Source organism: Ascaphus truei, chromosome 1 (assembly GCF_040206685.1).
Source record: "Ascaphus truei isolate aAscTru1 chromosome 1, aAscTru1.hap1, whole genome shotgun sequence".
Lineage (NCBI taxonomy): Eukaryota > Metazoa > Chordata > Amphibia > Anura > Ascaphidae > Ascaphus > Ascaphus truei.
This window is the reverse complement of record NC_134483.1, coordinates 275,828,468-275,846,283: the sequence shown is the minus strand read 5'-3', so window position 1 is coordinate 275,846,283 and position 17,816 is coordinate 275,828,468. Positions and strand designations below refer to the sequence as shown.

The 17,816-nt window shown below is 40.7% G+C and overlaps 1 protein-coding gene across 1 annotated transcript; it reads left to right on the top strand.

Moving 5' to 3' along the window:
* Nucleotides 1-444: 444 nt before the first annotated feature.
* Nucleotides 445-17,628, top strand: ACTL7A (actin like 7A). Its single transcript, XM_075577378.1, has 2 exons — nt 445-861; nt 16,165-17,628. Exon 2 carries the CDS (start codon nt 16,310-16,312, stop codon nt 17,564-17,566), a length of 1,257 nt encoding a protein of 418 aa, XP_075433493.1. The 5' UTR covers nt 445-861; nt 16,165-16,309; the 3' UTR covers nt 17,567-17,628.
* Nucleotides 17,629-17,816: the final 188 nt, after the last annotated feature.

Here is a 17,816-nt window from a genome sequence, read left to right as displayed (position 1 = left end):
CGCATACTTTTGATTTCTATAGCACATTTTAACCGACCACCTAAGCAGGGCAAGATCTTTGCAGCACTTTCCTGTCTGTGATAACTTGTTGCCAATATTCCCAGCCATTTGGGCTGTAAACTGTAACAATAGATAATGTTACCATAGTAATATAAGAATACATTGTAGCTGCTGAGCTACACTGACTGATTGATTTGAAACGAAAAGGCAGCCATTTAATGAACCCTGAGAATCAGGATTTTGCTAATCGATCATGGGAGAACCAAATCAACTGGCAGTTTAGGTCATTAGTTTTCAAACTGCATATATTAAAAAAAAAAGTGGGGGGGTTAAGCTGCTTGGATTGCCTCTTTAAAGCTATTTTAAAAAGTAGCAACGGTCTCAAGATTTAAGAAGTCAGTGAATTTAGATACAATATTTAGAAATATTATATATATCTTACTTGGAGATTGAATTAAGCCTTAGAGACAGTGGAAAATAAAACCAGGAAATTAAAAGCAGGTTAAAAAAGTGAACACAAGGAGTGATCAGCACAAAACGTTTAATCAGCTGTAGAGTCTCAGGTGTGTTGCACAATACTTATATCATGGAATTCAAAAGGGTATATTTATCAATGTTAAAAAAAACGGCGCTTCTTGAAACTGATACTAACATACTTAGTTATCCCACATCTTTTAACACCAATGAATCAAGGTATTTTGTACCTGTTTTCAGTAGTGTGAATCAGTAACATGATGTCTGGTGGATTCCATGACCTCACAATGATGGAGTGACAACCTTTATGATCTCTTCAGACTTTTAATTGAATTTGAAAGAGCACTGAAAACGGATCCAGCCATGGTGTATGAGCATGTTCCTCAGGTAACACAATAAATAAGCAATTATTTTAATGTATACAAGCACATTATTTTTCTCTAATGCAAAATGTTCTAATAAATGTTGGACTTGCCAATGCATAAATAGCAGCTTTTGCTATATTTTGCTGTACAGCCATTGTAAGAAATGTAGTTTTAGTAACGTGCCTATTATTACTAATATAACAACAAAAAAGTATTTTTTTAAATTAGTTTTTTTGTAAAGTGGTCAACGTTGGCAAATTGCGGATGTTCTGAAAACCACTGCTCTATAAAAACTATATTTATGAAAGCAGACAGATATTATTCTATTAAAGAAATTATTAACACCCAGATTTACTTCCTAGTGACCCCACCAGATACCTATGGCCTATTCAAATCCATTCATCATTTTGACCCAATCGTGCTTTTATGCATTAGCAAGACCTCAGCAAGCAGCCAGAATATGGACTTGAACCCCTGAGGAGCAAACCCAACTATTGTTTATCTGGCAGGTTGATCAAAAATAGAAAAAGAGCCACTCCACTGGTCTTACAAAGATAACACTTATTGCACAAGCATCAATGTTTCAGTCTGCTTGCGAAACTTTGACAAGGGGAGCTAAACATTGATGCTTATGCAATAAATGTTACTATCTTTGGAAGACCAGTGGAGTGCCTCTCTTTTTATTTTTGATCTATCTGTGGCTCCACATCCAGCGGGACCATTGTTGCTGTGCACCCATGGCAATTTGTTACCTTGTATCGTGAGTGCACCTATTTTGGACTATGGCAGGTTGACAGGATGGTTTAAGTACAGGAGTACTGGGAAATACATCTCTATTTGCAGCCACAGCTACTGGCCCTTTATGCTATATAGATAGTTGTCACGTGTGCCCGACTTCATTTTGAGGCTTGCACATAGTTTTTCTATGGTATTTTTACTCTGTGAAGTGCTTCCAGTCCCGGCCGACGAGAAATAAGTAACTACATTTTAAAAGTTGTCTGCGTGCTTTCTTAATTAAACACTTTATTGGTGATCAAAACCCTTCTGGGAGCAGGTGCTGCTTACATTTTTAATTATTCCCCATGTTGGGGATAGTAAGAAGGATTAATTTCCATATCTGGGCCACAACATTTGCAGTTGCTTTCGGTGTAAATAACCTGAATAGCAAATAGATGTTACCTAAAACATGATAGAGCCTCTTACTGATCACCAAGTGCCTTGGCGCAGGAGTGAGATGAAGTACCAAAAGCGTAGACTACAATGGCTAGATATTCAGAATCGGAAGGTGTCAGTATGCTGTATCATGGATGAAGACTTGCTCGTCGGGAAGCGCAAACATGTGAAGACAGAAAAAATATCCTGATGGTGAAATATTGTTAGAATAAAATAAGTGCTTGTGTTCTGTAATCGATGTGCAGAATACTCACAATTGTGAGAAAAGGGTTGTACACATAATGGTATCTTTGTGTGATGATCCACCGGTTGTGGTATAACTGGGTAAAATCTTAGTACAAATGCACTCTCTGGTGACCCTGGTATTAGACAAAAGAGCCAAACATAGCGCAGACTGTATGTGGCTTTTATAAAAGGTAAGTAAAATGCAATGCACTTACATGGTACAAGATAATATCAAGCGTTTAGATCTCATAGATAGGATCTCAGCAGCAGTATCAGAAGTCTCTCTGCTTCCCCTGTATGATGGCGTGCATCTCACGGATGCGTGTCAGCGAAACCGGAACTGACGTCATCAAACTTCGGAGGTTCCGGTCTGCCGTGGAGTTGGTAAAGCAGCGTCACTCTACGCGTTTCACCGTTTTGGTTTCATCAGGAGTGACTCTGACTTGGTCTTGAGAGTTAATATACCCTAACCTTACATGTCATTGGTTAATGACTAATTGAAAAACGGTGGGTATATTATGCAATGCAAGGAGTAATAGGCTGGAGGCCAATTAAGGGTTAAAATAATCTCTACATCAGCACATATGTAGAGCGCAAATAGGAACAGTTTATTTAAAACTAAATGTTAACATACATGATAGGACACAATAAATTAAAAAATGTATAATAACAGTAGATGCGATTATATGAGGGTATATATCAAATTTAGCACTACATTTTAGTACACATTATAATACTATATCTTGTGCAACATCTAGGAAAAGGACAAGAAAAGATATATGTGAGGTTAAATAATCAACAGGTTATTATAGGAACGGCTTTATATCGAATTCTAGATTTAAGCCTGATGGAGAAATAGTTTGGAGTTCGTACATCCAGAATGATTCTCTCTTAATTAGAGCTAAATTCCTATTGCCCCCTCTCCAGTGAGGCATAACCTGTTCAATAGCCGTGAATGTAAGACCTCTGGGGTTGGCATTATGAACTAGTAAAAAAATGATTGGAAACACTATGCGTGGTGAGTTTTCTTTTAATGTTACCCAGATGTTCCAATATACGTGTTCTCAGGGGACGTATTGTTTTACCTACATATTGTAAACCACAATCGCACTCTAAAAGATAAATTACAAAATTGGATCTACAATTCAAATGTTGTTTAATATTATAGGATTTTTTTGTGGTGGTAGACTGAAAACTATTACCTATTGTTGAACTATGTTGGCATGCTGTGCACATTTTGCACTGAAAGAAACCTTTTGGGGGGTCTAACCAGGTTGACTGATTAGTGGAGATATTTGGTCTCAAAGCGCTGGGAGCCAATTTGTTTTTAATATTTGGCGCTTTTTTATATATCATTTTTACTCTATCAGGTAGGTGTTCACCCAAAATGGGATCATTTTTAAGTATATGCCAATGTGTGTTTAAAATGTTATTAATTTTATTCGCATCCTTGTTATACTGTGTAATAAAGGGCACTTGTATCGTTGAATTCTGAGGTTTTTGTGTGGGAATTAACATTGATTCTCTAGATGTGTCAAGCACTAGCACTAGCAAAAACTAATGACACATCTAGAGAATCTATTTCTCCATCAGGCTTAAATCTAGAATTCGATATAAAGCCGTTCCTATAATAACCTGTTGATTATTTAACCTCACATATATCTTTTCTTGTCCTTTTTCTAGATGTCGCTCAAGATATAGTATTATAATGTGTACTAAAATGTAGTGCTAAATTTGATATATACCCTCATATAATCGCATCTACTGTTATTATACATTTTTTAATTTATTGTGTCCTATCATGTATGTTAACATTTAGTTTTAAAAAAACTGTTCCTATTTGCACTCTACATATGTGCTGATGTAGAGATTATTTTAACCCTTAATTGGCCTCCAGCCTATTACTCCTTGCATTGCATAATATACCCACCGTTTTTCAATTAGTCATTAACCAATGACATTTAAGGTTAGGGTATATTAACTCTCAAGACCAAGTCAGAGTCACTCCTGATGAAACCAAAACGGTGAAACGCGTAGAGTGACGCTGCTTTACCAACTCCACGGCAGACCGGAACCTCCGAAGTTTGATGACGTCAGTTCCGGTTTCGCTGACACGCATCCGTGAGACGCACGCCATCATACAGGGGAAGCAGAGAGACTTCTGATACCGCTGCTGAGATCCTATCTATGAGATCTAAACGCTTGATATTATCTTGTACCATGTAAGTGCATTGCATTTTACTTACCTTTTATAAAATCCACATACAGTCTGCGCTATGTTTGGCTCTTTTGTCTAATACCAGGGTCACCAGAGAGTGCGTTTGCACTAAGATTTTACCCAGTTATACCACAACCAGTGGATCATCACACAAAGATACCATTATGTGTACAACCCTTTTCTCACAATTGTGAGTATTCTGCACATCGATTACAGAACACAAGCACTTATTTTATTATAACAATATTGCACCATCAGGATATTTTTTCTCTCTTCACATGTTTGCGCTTCCCGACGAGCAAGTCTTCATCCATTTCATACGGGATTGAGAGAGCAATCCCACATTGGGTCACAGCTGCATCCATCGAATGTGTTTGTATTTGTATCACTGTTAATATATATTGCACTAATTTGTTTATCGCACATTGATAATTAGAGCGCCACTTTTTGATAAGTTTTCTTTTAGTATGCTGTATCATGCATACAGTACATGATGTCATGGGCGAGCAATATATAAATGGTTTATGCATGGGATTACCCAAAACAAATAAGTTGATGAATTGAAGAAAGCTTTTGTATGTATGTATACATGTAATACACACAAATGTTATATATATATATATATATATATATATATATATATATATATATATATAGATATATATATAGATATATATATAGATATATATATAGATATATATATATAGATATATATATACAGTGTCCGACAAATCACCCAAAAATCTACTCGCCCAACCAAAAAATCTACTCGCCACCTAGTCCCGCCCCCAACCCCGCTTTAAAATAAAATATATAAATAAAATACATTTAATAAATTCCTAGTCAGAACAACATTCGTTTTTGACATGAATGTATTTATTGTATTACATTATACTACAATTAGTCCTTGTTACGTGTGTGTGTGTGTGTGTGTGTGTGTAAGTAAATGTTGGATCTAGAAATAAAAGCCAGATGTGAATGACTAGTTTCCTGAACCCCTTAACCAGTGTCTGGACGTCCCCGCTTCACAATATCTAAAGCAGCAATCCCGCCTGGGATCTTACCTGATCCGCAGTCCCTCAATGTCCAGGTACCCTCATTCCCACAATGTAATACATTGGAGGGGATGTGTTCCTTACCTGTCTTCTGGGTTAGGGGGGTTCCGATGTTTCCTGTGTGAAGCTTGAGTCAGATCTGGAAGAAAGCAGTATAAGTTATGTCGGTGTAGTATAGGGCAGTTAAGATATACAGGGTAAATAAGATATCCAGATCCAGAGTGTGAGACAGAGAGAGTGTGGGTGAGAGACAGGAGAGAGTGGGTGAGAGACAGGAGAGAGTGTGGGTGAGAGACAGGAGAGAGTGTGGGTGAGAGACAGGAGAGAGAGAGACGGAGGAGAGACAGAGAGGAGATGGGTGGGGGGACTGACTGAGGTGGGGGGGAACTGGGTGGGGAGATGGTGACTGACTGGGTGACTTTGACTGACTAGGTGGGGGGGTGACTGATTGGGGGATACCTCTGGTGTCCTACACACACACACACACTCCCCCATATACACACACACACACACTTCCCCATATACACACACACACACACTCCCCCATATATACACACACACACTCCCCCATATACACACACACACACACACTCCCCCCCACACACACCCCCATATACACACACACACATACCCATATACACACACCCCCATACCCCCATATACACACACACACACACACACACTCCCCCATATACACACACACTCCCCCATATACACACACACTCCCCCATATACACACACACTCCCCCATATACACACACACACACACACACACCCATATACACACACACTCCCCCATATACACACACACATTCCCCCATATACACACACACTCCTCCATATACACACACACACTCCCCCATATACACACACCCTCCCCCATATACACACAAACTTTCTCTCCCATATATACACACACACACACACATACATATACACACACACACTCTCTCACTCTGCACACACACGGGGGGGGGGGTCAGAAGAGAGGAAAGGCCGTGACCAGCATCCCCCCCTCCCCTGTTACCACCTCCATGCAGGCAGTGGGACCGCCAGGGATGTGGGGGGTGAAGCGGGAACCTGAGGGGCATCCCCGCTCCAATCTCCCGGCCCCACGGGCTAACTGAGGGGGGGGAATTGGGTGGGGAGATGGTGACTGACTGGGTGACTTTGACTGACTAGGTGGGGGTGGGTGACTGATTGGGGGGTACCTCTGGTGTCCTACACACACACACACTCCCCCCCCCCCCCCCCCCCACACACACACACACACACACACACACACACACACACACTCCCCCATATACACACACACACTCCCCCATATACACACACACACACACACTCCCCCACACACACCCCCCCATATACACACACACACCCATATACACATACTCCCATACCCCCATATACACACACACTCCCCCATATACACACACACACTCCCCCATATACACACACACACACTCCCCCATATACTACTAGTCGCCACCAAGTCCCGCCCCCAACCCCGCTTTAAAATAAAATATATAAATAAAATACATTTAATAAATTCCTAGTCAGAACAACATTAGTTTTTGACATAAATGTATTTATTGTATTACATTATACTACAATTAGTCCATGTTACGTGTGTGTGTGTGTGTGTGTGTGTGTGTGTGTGTGTGTGTGTGTGTGTGTGTGTGTGTGTGTGTGTGTGTGTGTGTGTGTGTGTGTGTGTGTGTGTGTGTGTGTGTGTGTGTGTGTGTGTGTGTGTAAATGTTGGATCTAGAAATAAAAGCCAGATGTGAATGACTAGTTTCCTGAACCCCTTAACCAGTGTCTGGACGTCCCCGCTTCACAATATCTAAAGCAGCAATCCCGCCTGGGATCTTACCTGATCCGCAGTCCCTCAATGTCCAGGTACCCTTATTCCCACAATGTAATACATTGGAGGGGATGTGTTCCTTACCTGTCTTCTGGGTTAGGGGGGTTCCGATGTTTCCTGTGTGAAGCTTGAGTCAGATCTGGAAGAAAGCAGTATAAGTTATGTCGGTGTAGTATAGGGCAGTTAAGATATACAGATCCAGAGTGTGAGACAGAGAGAGTGTGGGTGAGAGACAGGAGAGAGTGGGTGAGAGACAGGAGAGAGTGTGGGTGAGAGACAGGAGAGAGTGTGGGTGAGAGACAGGAGAGAGAGAGACGGAGGCGAGACAGAGAGGAGATGGGTGGGGGGACTGACTGAGGTTGGGGGAACTGGGTGGGGAGATGGTGACTGACTGGGTGCTTTGACTGACTAGGTGGGGGGGTGACTGATTGGGGGGTACCTCTGGTGTCCTACACACACACACACTCCCCCATATACACACACACACTCCCCCATATACACACACACACACACACACACACACTCCCCCATATACACACACACACACTCCCCCATATACACACACACACTCCCCCATATACACACACACACACACTCCCCCCACATACACACACACACACATACCCATATACACACACCCCCATACCCCCATATACACACACACACTCCCCCACATACACACACACTCCCCCACATACACACACACTCCCCCATATACACACACACACTCCCCCATATACACACACACACACACACACTCCCCCATATACACACACACACTCCCCCATACACACACACACACACACACACACACACCCATATACACACACACTCCCCCATATACACACACACTCCCCCATATACACACACACACTCCCCCATATACACACACCCTCCCCCATATACACACACACTTTCTCTCCCATATATACACACACACACACATACATATACACACACACTCTCTCACTCTGCACACACACGGGGGGGGTCAGAAGAGAGGAAAGGCCGTGACCAGCATCCCCCCCCCCCCCGGGACCACCTCCATGCAGGCAGTGGGACCGCCAGGGATGTGGGGGGTGAAGCGGGGACCTGAGGGGCATCCCCGCTCCAATCTCCCGGCCCCACGGGCAGACTGAGGGGGGGGAACTGGGTGGGGAGATGGTGACTGACTGGGTGACTTTGACTGACTAGGTGGGGGGGTGACTGATTGGGGGGTACCTCTGGTGTCCTACACACACACACACACACACACTCCCCCATATACACACACACTCCACAAAATACACACACACACTCCCCCATATACACACACACACATTCCCCCATATACACACACACACATTCCCCCATATACACACACACACTCCCCCATGTACACACACTCCCCCATATACACACACCCTCCCCCATATACACACACACTTTCTCTCCCATATATACACACACACACACACACACACACATACATATACTCACACACACTCTCTCACTCTGCACACACACGGGGGGGGGGGGTCAGAAGAGAGGAAAGGCCGCGACCAGCATCCCCCCCCCCGTTACCACCTCCATGCAGGCAGTGGGACCGCCAGGGACGTGGGGGGTGAAGCGGGGACCTGAGGAGCATCCCCGCTCCAATCTCCCGGCCCCGCGGGCTGACACGGGGATCGGGGTGAAGCGGAGACCTGAGGGACTGTCACGGGAGGGGGGGAGCGCCGGGGACAGGAGAACGCCCCCGCTACCACCTCCATAACTGCGGGCAGCGGGAGCGTTGGGGACAGGGGGAAGGCACAGATAGTACTTACTGTGTCCTCCATGGGGAAGGAATGGCTGCTCGTTGGGGGCGGACTCATATAGAGCCTGGCCGTACGCCCACAAAGCCTGGGGAGCGCGCGCCAATCAACTGTCAGGTAGGGGGAGTTTTTTTGTTTTTTTTCAGCGCGAGCAGGGAAAATTTCAGCGCGAGCAGGGAAAATTAAAAAACAAACACGTGCGCTGCTTGGGCCAATATTTACTCGCCATGGGGTTAAAGCCCCTCGCCCCTGGCGTGTAAATGTATATGATTGTCGAACACTGTATATATATATATATATATATATATATATATATATATATATATATATATACATACATACAGTCATGTGAAAAAGAAAGTACACCCTCTTTGAATTCTATGGTTTTACATATCAGGACATAATAACAATCATCTGTTCCTTAGCAGGTCTAAAAATTAGGTAAATACAACCTTAGATGAACAACAACACAACATATTACACCATCATGATTTATTAACAAAAATAAAGCCAAAATGGAGAAGCTATGTGTGAAAAACTAAGTACACCCTTACTGCTTTCATATGAATTAAGATGCTAAGTAGCAGACCGGTGCTGCTAATCAAATGCATGTGATTAATTGATCATCAGCAAGTGTGACCACCTCTATAAAAGCAGAAGTTTTAGCAGTTTGCTTATCTGTCTTGTGTGTGTTAACACAATGCCAAGGAGGAAAGACATCAGTAATGATCTTAGAGAAGCAATTGTTGCTGCCCATGAATCTGGGAAGGGTTATACGGCAATTTCCAAACAATTTAAAGTCCATCATTCTACAGTGAGAAAGATTATTCAAAAGTGGAAAACATTCAAGACAGTTGCCAATCTTCCCAGGAGTGGACATCCCAGCAAATTCACCCCAAGGTCAGACCGTGCAATGCTCAGAGAAATTGCAAAAAAAAACAAGAGTTACATCTCAGACTCTACAGGCTTCATGTGAATAGAAATCACCCGGTGCTCTTAGTGCAAGTGTAAAAAATATATATCAAGTGACTAGATACAATAATAAATATAAAGTGATCTAATAATATAAAGAAAAAATAAACCACTTAGATAAATATAATAGGTTCCTTTTCGGCTTCCACCCACGATGAACCCTCCTAGTAGATTCTGGCTGCAAGTTTGTTGAAAGATGCGGGGAGCTCAGGAACCGTGCGAAGAAAAATAAAAAATATATAGTGCAATGACGTAGATACAAATGTGCTGGTATGATAAGATATAACACCTTACAGGTGTATACTCACATGGTGTATTATTTAGTACAGCATTTGTGCCATTCTAGGCTGTCTGAATGGATAGATGGTATGGTTACTCTGGTGATCTTCTGGTCACCTCCGTGATCCAGGTGGACGTGCGGAGCAGAGAGAATAAACAAAAGAAACGGACTAAGTGTAGAGAAATGGCACTATAATAACAGGTAAATGAATTACAAATGGCCACTCACATAATATCTCTCATAAAGTACAATGTACGAAGTCTGCCCTCTGGACCGGCACTCTGCTCGGAACGATTGTGGGTGCTTGGGAAAGATGTACCGCATAGGCTGCTGTTGCACATACAGCAGCTGTCAGCTCGCTTCCGTGTTTTCCCAGCAGTGTTGCAGATGCTCCAAACTGACGTCACACCCTGTGACGTCCTTCCGGTTCCTTCTGGGCTGGTGCAAGAAACTATGCGTTTCGCAAAGATTTGCTTCGTCAGCAGTTCCTTTGTAGTGCATACAATCCCTCCAGCCATAATATGGTTGAATTAAATCCATTCATAAAAGATATTCAGTGAACATAAGGACATCAACATGATAAACATATATACTTGTAGACACTAAAAAAACTCAGAATTTATGACCCCAAAGCAGACATACAGCTTATATAAAGAATTTAAATTCTGGTTACAAAAGGCATATCAAACATTAAAGGTAATCTAATTTAGGCAAACAGCTACTATTGGTGATACACCAATAAGGTTCAGCCTCCACTAGTGGCACTACCTACTTGGTCACAGTCTCTTGACAGTTACTTATGTAGCCTATTATGGCTGGAGGGATTGTTACCTCATTATTAGGGGCAGTCTATATGTGCTAGTCTCTGTGGAGTGCCTATTAGCAGTGCTAGATCTCCGATGATATAGCACTCTGTATGCTGTTACACAAGATCCTCATAGTACGCTCCACACAGGATATGTCTGGATATCGATTTAGTCGTCTAACATTCTGATATACCTTCACCTTATATTCAGGATTAGTGTTTGAGGGTTTGGCTGAGATATTCACCACAGCTATATACACCCAGCACTCTACCAGCAAATTGTGAAGTCCATACATAACTAACCAAGAAGTGTTCATCAGTGTTGAGCAGAGTGACACTATTTACTCCACATTAGAGGTGATACTTTTCAATCATAAAGTTTGAAGAGCACTCCAGGACTGGTACTTTGGGGACATAGCACCATTAAGCAACAGGGGGCCATTTAACACACACATTTGGAGTGTCGTATGATACATGCCACTCACTTTGATGCATAGTTACATAGTTACATAGTTACATAGTTACATAGTAGATGAGGTTGAAAAAAGACATAGGTCCATCAAGTTCAACCTATGCTAAATTTAGACAACAGATACTTTATCCTATATCTATACTTACTTATTGATCCAGAGGAAGGCAAACAAAAAACCCCATTAAGGGGAAAAATTAATTCCTTCCTGACTCCAAGAATTGGCAATCGGATTAATTCCTGGATCAACATCCTTCCCATGTATACTTATTTGGTATATCCCTGTATACCTTTCCCATCTAAAAAGATGTCCAACCTTTTTTTGAACAAATCTATTGTAGCTGCCATCACAGTCTCCATGGGTAATGAATTCCACATTTTAACTGCCCTTACTGTAAAGAACCCTTTCCTTTGTTGCTGGTGAAATTTCCTTTCCTACAACCTTAAGGGATGGCCCTGAATCCTTTGTACTGCCCGTGGGATGAATAGTTCTTTTGAAAGTTCCTTGTATTGTCCCCGAATATATTTGTATATAGTTATCATATCCCCTCTTAGACGCCTCTTTTCTAATGTAAATAAATCTAATTTAGCTAGCCTCTCCTCATAAGTTAGATTGTCCATCCCCTTTATTAATTTGGTGGCTCTTCTCTGCACTCTCTCTTGTTCCATAATGTCTTTTCTTAGGATTGGTGCCCAAAATTGTACTCCATATTCAAGGTGTGGTCTTACTAGTGCTTTGTAAAGGGGCATAATTATGTTTACTTCCCTTCCATCCATTGCCCGTTTGATGCAAGATAAGATCTTGTTTGCCTTTGCAGCTACTGCATGACATTGGGCACTATTGCTAAGCCTGCAGTCTACAAGCACTCCTAAATCCTTCTCCATCAAGGATTCCCCCAATATATCTCCATTTAATTTGTAAGTCGCCTTTTTATTCTTGCATCCCAAATGTATAACCTTACATTTATCTGTATTAAACCTCATTTGCCATTTACCTGCCCAGGTTTCCAGTCTCTCCAAGTCCTTCTGAAGAGAAATTACATCCTGCTCTGATTCTATTACCTTACACAATTTAGTATCATCAGTATCATCAGCAAAGATAGAGACTTTGCTCTCGAGCCCAACCTCAAGGTCATTAATAAACAAGTTAAAAAGCAGGTACTCCCCTCACGACTATAGCCCAACCTGAAAAAGTTCAATTTATGACAACCCTCTGTTGTCTGTCCTTTAACAAGTTTTCAATCCAGGTGCATATATTATTACTGAGTCCAATTTGCTTTATTTTGTACACCAACCTCTTGTGTGAAACCGTATCAAAAGCCTTTGCAAAATCTAAGTAGACCACATCAACTGCATTACCCTGGTCTAAATTCCTATTTTCCTCCTCAAAGAAACAAATAAGGTTAGTTTGGCAAGATCTATCCTTCATAAATCCATGCTGACTATTACTAATAGTTTTGTTTTCCATTAAGTATTCATGAATGTTATCCCGTATTAAACCTTCAAGTAGTTTCCCTACTTTTGAAGTCAGGCTTACAGGTCTGTAATTTCCCGGTTGTGATCTAGCTCCCTTTTTAAAGATAGGCACCAAATCTGCTTTACGCCAATCTTGTGGTACTGAGCCTGTGGAAATGGAGTCCTTGAATATTAAATATAATAGTTTGGCTATTACTGAGCTTAACTCCTTGAGAACTCTTGGATGTATGCCATCGGGGCCAGGTGCCTTATTTACTTTAATTTTTTCAAGTCGCTTATGAACTTCTTCCTCAGTTAACCAATTGTTCATTAATATGGAGGTTGTGGCTTCCTCGTGCGGCACTACTATTGAACTTGATTCTTCCCTGGTAAACAGAGGCAAAGAATTTGTTTAATGCCTCAGCTTTTTTCTTATCTCCAATAATCTGCCTTCCCATCTCACACTGAAAGGGTCCTATATTTTCTTTTCTCATTTTTTTGTTATTAAGGTACTTAAAGAATTTTTTAGGGTTGACCTTACTTTCTATTGCAATCCTTTTTTCATTATCCATTTTTGCTCATTTGATTGCCCTTTTGCAATTTTTGTTACATTCCTTATAATTCTGATACGATGTCTCCGTCGATTCTGACTTAAAGAATCTAAACGCCTTCCTCTTCTTGTCCATTTCCTACCCTACCTGTTTATTTAGCCACATTGGTTTTGACTTATTTCTTTTATACTTATTACCCAAGGGTGCTTTTCTAACAATTGTTTTAAAGACTGCCCATTTATCTTCTACATTTTTCCCTGCAAAAACATCATCCCATTGTATTACTACTAGATTAGACCTCAGTTTATTTAAATCTTACTAAAGTTTTAAGAAGTTCACAACATTTAGTTTAATACCTATCACACTTATATTCATAGGTGTCATTTGGTGATTTTTTAACGACATTATATGCAATTATTAATAAAGATTTTTTATCTGTTTTTTTGCAATCCTGTGAAGACCTTTTCAAGAATAATTATACCATAATATTCTGGTCTGTTGTGCCTTTTCAAGGGGATTGTCTGTGTGGACCGTGCCTCTTTGACACGATCCATCCATCTCTGTATCCATTTCTGTGCACCTCCCCGGCAGCATACAGTACCTTCATTTGGAGTTTGAGCGAGGTTCTGCATTCATTTTGTTTAACTGTACAATGCAGGGTCTGGAGATCACATCTCGCGAAACAACAACTACAATAATGTGGAAGGAAGGGAGTGGTTGGGGGTGAAAAAAAGGGGGATGGAGGATAACAACAATGTGACGACAAAAGGAGGGAAAAAACAGGAAAAACATATAATATATGTAAAAAATGTAGGGTATTTCCCTCCCCCCCTTCCCACCCCCCCTATTTACCCTACGCGTAGCTTAGAGGTGTTTGTTTGTCTGTATGTCCCCCCAGTCTGTCCTGTGCATAGCTAAAATACATGGACACTGGATTTTGTTCTGATTCTGTGATGGATAACAATGTATGCATTGTCTGATGTACATGTGACCTTCTAATAAAACTTAAGTTGAAAAAAAATTTAAAAAAATAAAATAAAATGTAGGGTGAAAAAAGTAGGGGGGCAGCGAACGTTTCGGGGCCTCTGACGCCCCTTCTTCAAGCCCATTCCCATAGATAGAAATGTTCTGTGGTACTTCCCTAATTAACACCCCTCCATCACCAAAATCTCTAGATAAATGGATACTGAGCACATATGATTTACTAGATGCATAAACCTAGTCTAAATAACATCAAGGTAATCTAACCTGTATAGTGCAGATAATCACAAAATATGATCAAGGGAATGTGAATAAGTATTATTGCTAAATCCTATAACTTGAATAATGAGTATATTCAGATAATCACAAAATGTGATGAAGGATATGCAAATAAGCAAATTTGCTAAAAACTTCATATGAGGCTATAGGATTGCTAACATACATGGATCACTGCAGACTGCCCCAGGAGAGTCATATATGTTTTCAACATCAGAGGATTTGTATTTTGCCTTATTTTCTTCACTTATACTTACTTGTTTTCCTCCTGCTGTTAGTCTCAGGCTTTGACTTTAGAAGGTGGAACTTGTATGTTAGCAATCTTATAGCCTCCTATGAAGTGCCTAGCAATATTGCTTATTATACATTATTATACATTAAATTTATACATTTAGTTATTTGTGGAGTACTACCTAACAAACATACTTTTTGAATTGGCCAGTCAAAGTACAGACCGCAACCCGATTGTAATGCTGTGGCGGGACCTTAAGAGAGCTGTGCATAAACAAATGCCTGCAAACCTCAATGACCTGAAGCAACATTGTAAAGAAGAGTGGGCAAAATTCCTCCACAACGATGTGAGAGACTGATAAAGTCATACAGAAAACGATTACTTCAAGTTATTGATGCTAAAAGTGGTTCTAAAAGCTATTGAATCATAAGGTGTACTTAGTTTTTCACACATGGCTTCTCCATTGTGGCTTTATTTTTGTTAAATAAATCATGACACGGTGTAATATGTCATGTGTTGTTGTTCATCTGAGGTTGTATTTACCTAATTTTAAGACCTGCTAAGGAACAGATGATTGTTATTATGTCCTGATATGTAAAACTATGGAATTCAAAGAGGGTGTACTTTCTTTTTCACATGACTGTATTTGTGTGTGTATATATATATATATATATATATATATATATATATATATATATATATATATATATATATACACACACACACACACACACACACACACACACACACACACATATTTATATATACATACATACAGGGAAGTTTGATAATTATGTAATGTGTTCTTCTCAGGCTCTACTCAGCTACTCTTGAATAATAGTGTTTCTCTGGTTGTTAAAAAAATATTTATATATATATATATATATATATATATATATATATATATATATATATATATATATGTCACGATGAGGAAAGTGTGAAATGTAATTGTACACTTTGTTCTGTCCAGAATTATTACAGTTTTGCAATGAAATCTTTGAAGCCATAAATGCTGATGTCACAATCGGTGATGTCACAGAACCAGAGCAACTAAGCATCTCCCTTTTTACCATTAATGTCTTGCTGTAAAAGGCATCTGCCAATTGTGGGTTAAAATGTCAACTAGGAAGAGCTCAAATGCAACGTATGCAACAGCTACCATCCAGCCCGGTCCTGCGAAGAAGGCTCTGCTAATTAGGGCAGATGCCAGGAGCAAAGAGCAAGCTTCTGCAGCACAAAGCAAGGTACAATCAAAGATAGTTAAGGAAACCAGAGCAGTGATCATAGATATAGGGACATGTTCTTGCAAAGCTGGATATGCAGGACTACCAAAGCCTTCCTGCGTAGTTTCATCTACAGTAGGGAAGCATATTCAAGAGACTGCTAAAACTGGAGACAACCGTAAAGAAACCTTTGTTGGCATTGAGAAGGAGACTGCTAAGATACCATTAAAACTTGTCAATCCCCTGAGGCATGGAATTGTAGTGGATTGGAACAGCATTGAAGATATATGGGAGTACATGTTCCTCAAGGAGATGAAGATTCCTCCAGAAGAACATGCCGTCCTCGTATCCGATCCCCCCTTGAGTCCAACAACCAACAGGGAAAAATATGCAGAGATGATGTTTGAGACCTTTTGCACTCCAGCTTTGCACATAGCCCATCAATCCAGGTTATCTATGTATTCATATGGAAAAACCTCAGGTCTAGTGGTGGAATGTGGTCACGGTGTTACTTATGTGGTTCCTATCTATGAAGGATACATCTTGCCCAACATAACAGTGAGGGTGGATTATGCTGGAGCAGATATCACCAACTATCTAATGAAGCTTTTAAACGAATCTGGGAATAGATTCAGAGAAGATCACCTACACATAATAGAAAACATGAAAAATAAATGCTGCTATATTTCCTCCGACTTGCACCATGAGTTGAATTTGCCACCAAACGAGTACATAGCAGACTATGAGCTTCCAGATGGGCAATTGATCACAATTGGTAAAGAAAGGTTCCTCTGCTCTGAGGCCCTCTTCAAGCCAGCACTGATTGGGTCCAGCCAACCTGGGATTCAAGCCATAACCACATCTTGTATCAGTAACTGTGATGCAACCCTGAAGAAGAACATGCTCAACAACGTACTGCTGTGTGGAGGGACGACAATGCTTGAAGGATTTCCTGAACGCCTTCAGAAGGAACTTAACAAGATGTCCCCTCATGAGAAACCTTTAATATCAGCATCACCTGAAAGGAATTTTTCTGTTTGGACTGGTGGGTCTATCCTAGCATCCTTAAAATCTTTCCAGCAACTGTGGGTTTATAGAAAGGAATATGATGAACATGGGCCTTTTGTCATCTACAGAAAATGCTTCTGAGCACTGCAGGGGAATTCGGGATTAGTAATCTTTACCAGTGAGCAGTGCATTGCATAAATTAAACGCCATTCATTCATTTAATTATCTTTATCATCATTTCTAGAACATTGTTGTAATCTAAAAATAGCAACCGGCAGGCGAATTTTATTTATTGAATACAAATGTAAATACTTGTGAGGAGGTGAACTGTTTGTTTTCCATCACTGGTAAATACCAAATTTTTAAAGATTATATATATATATATATATAT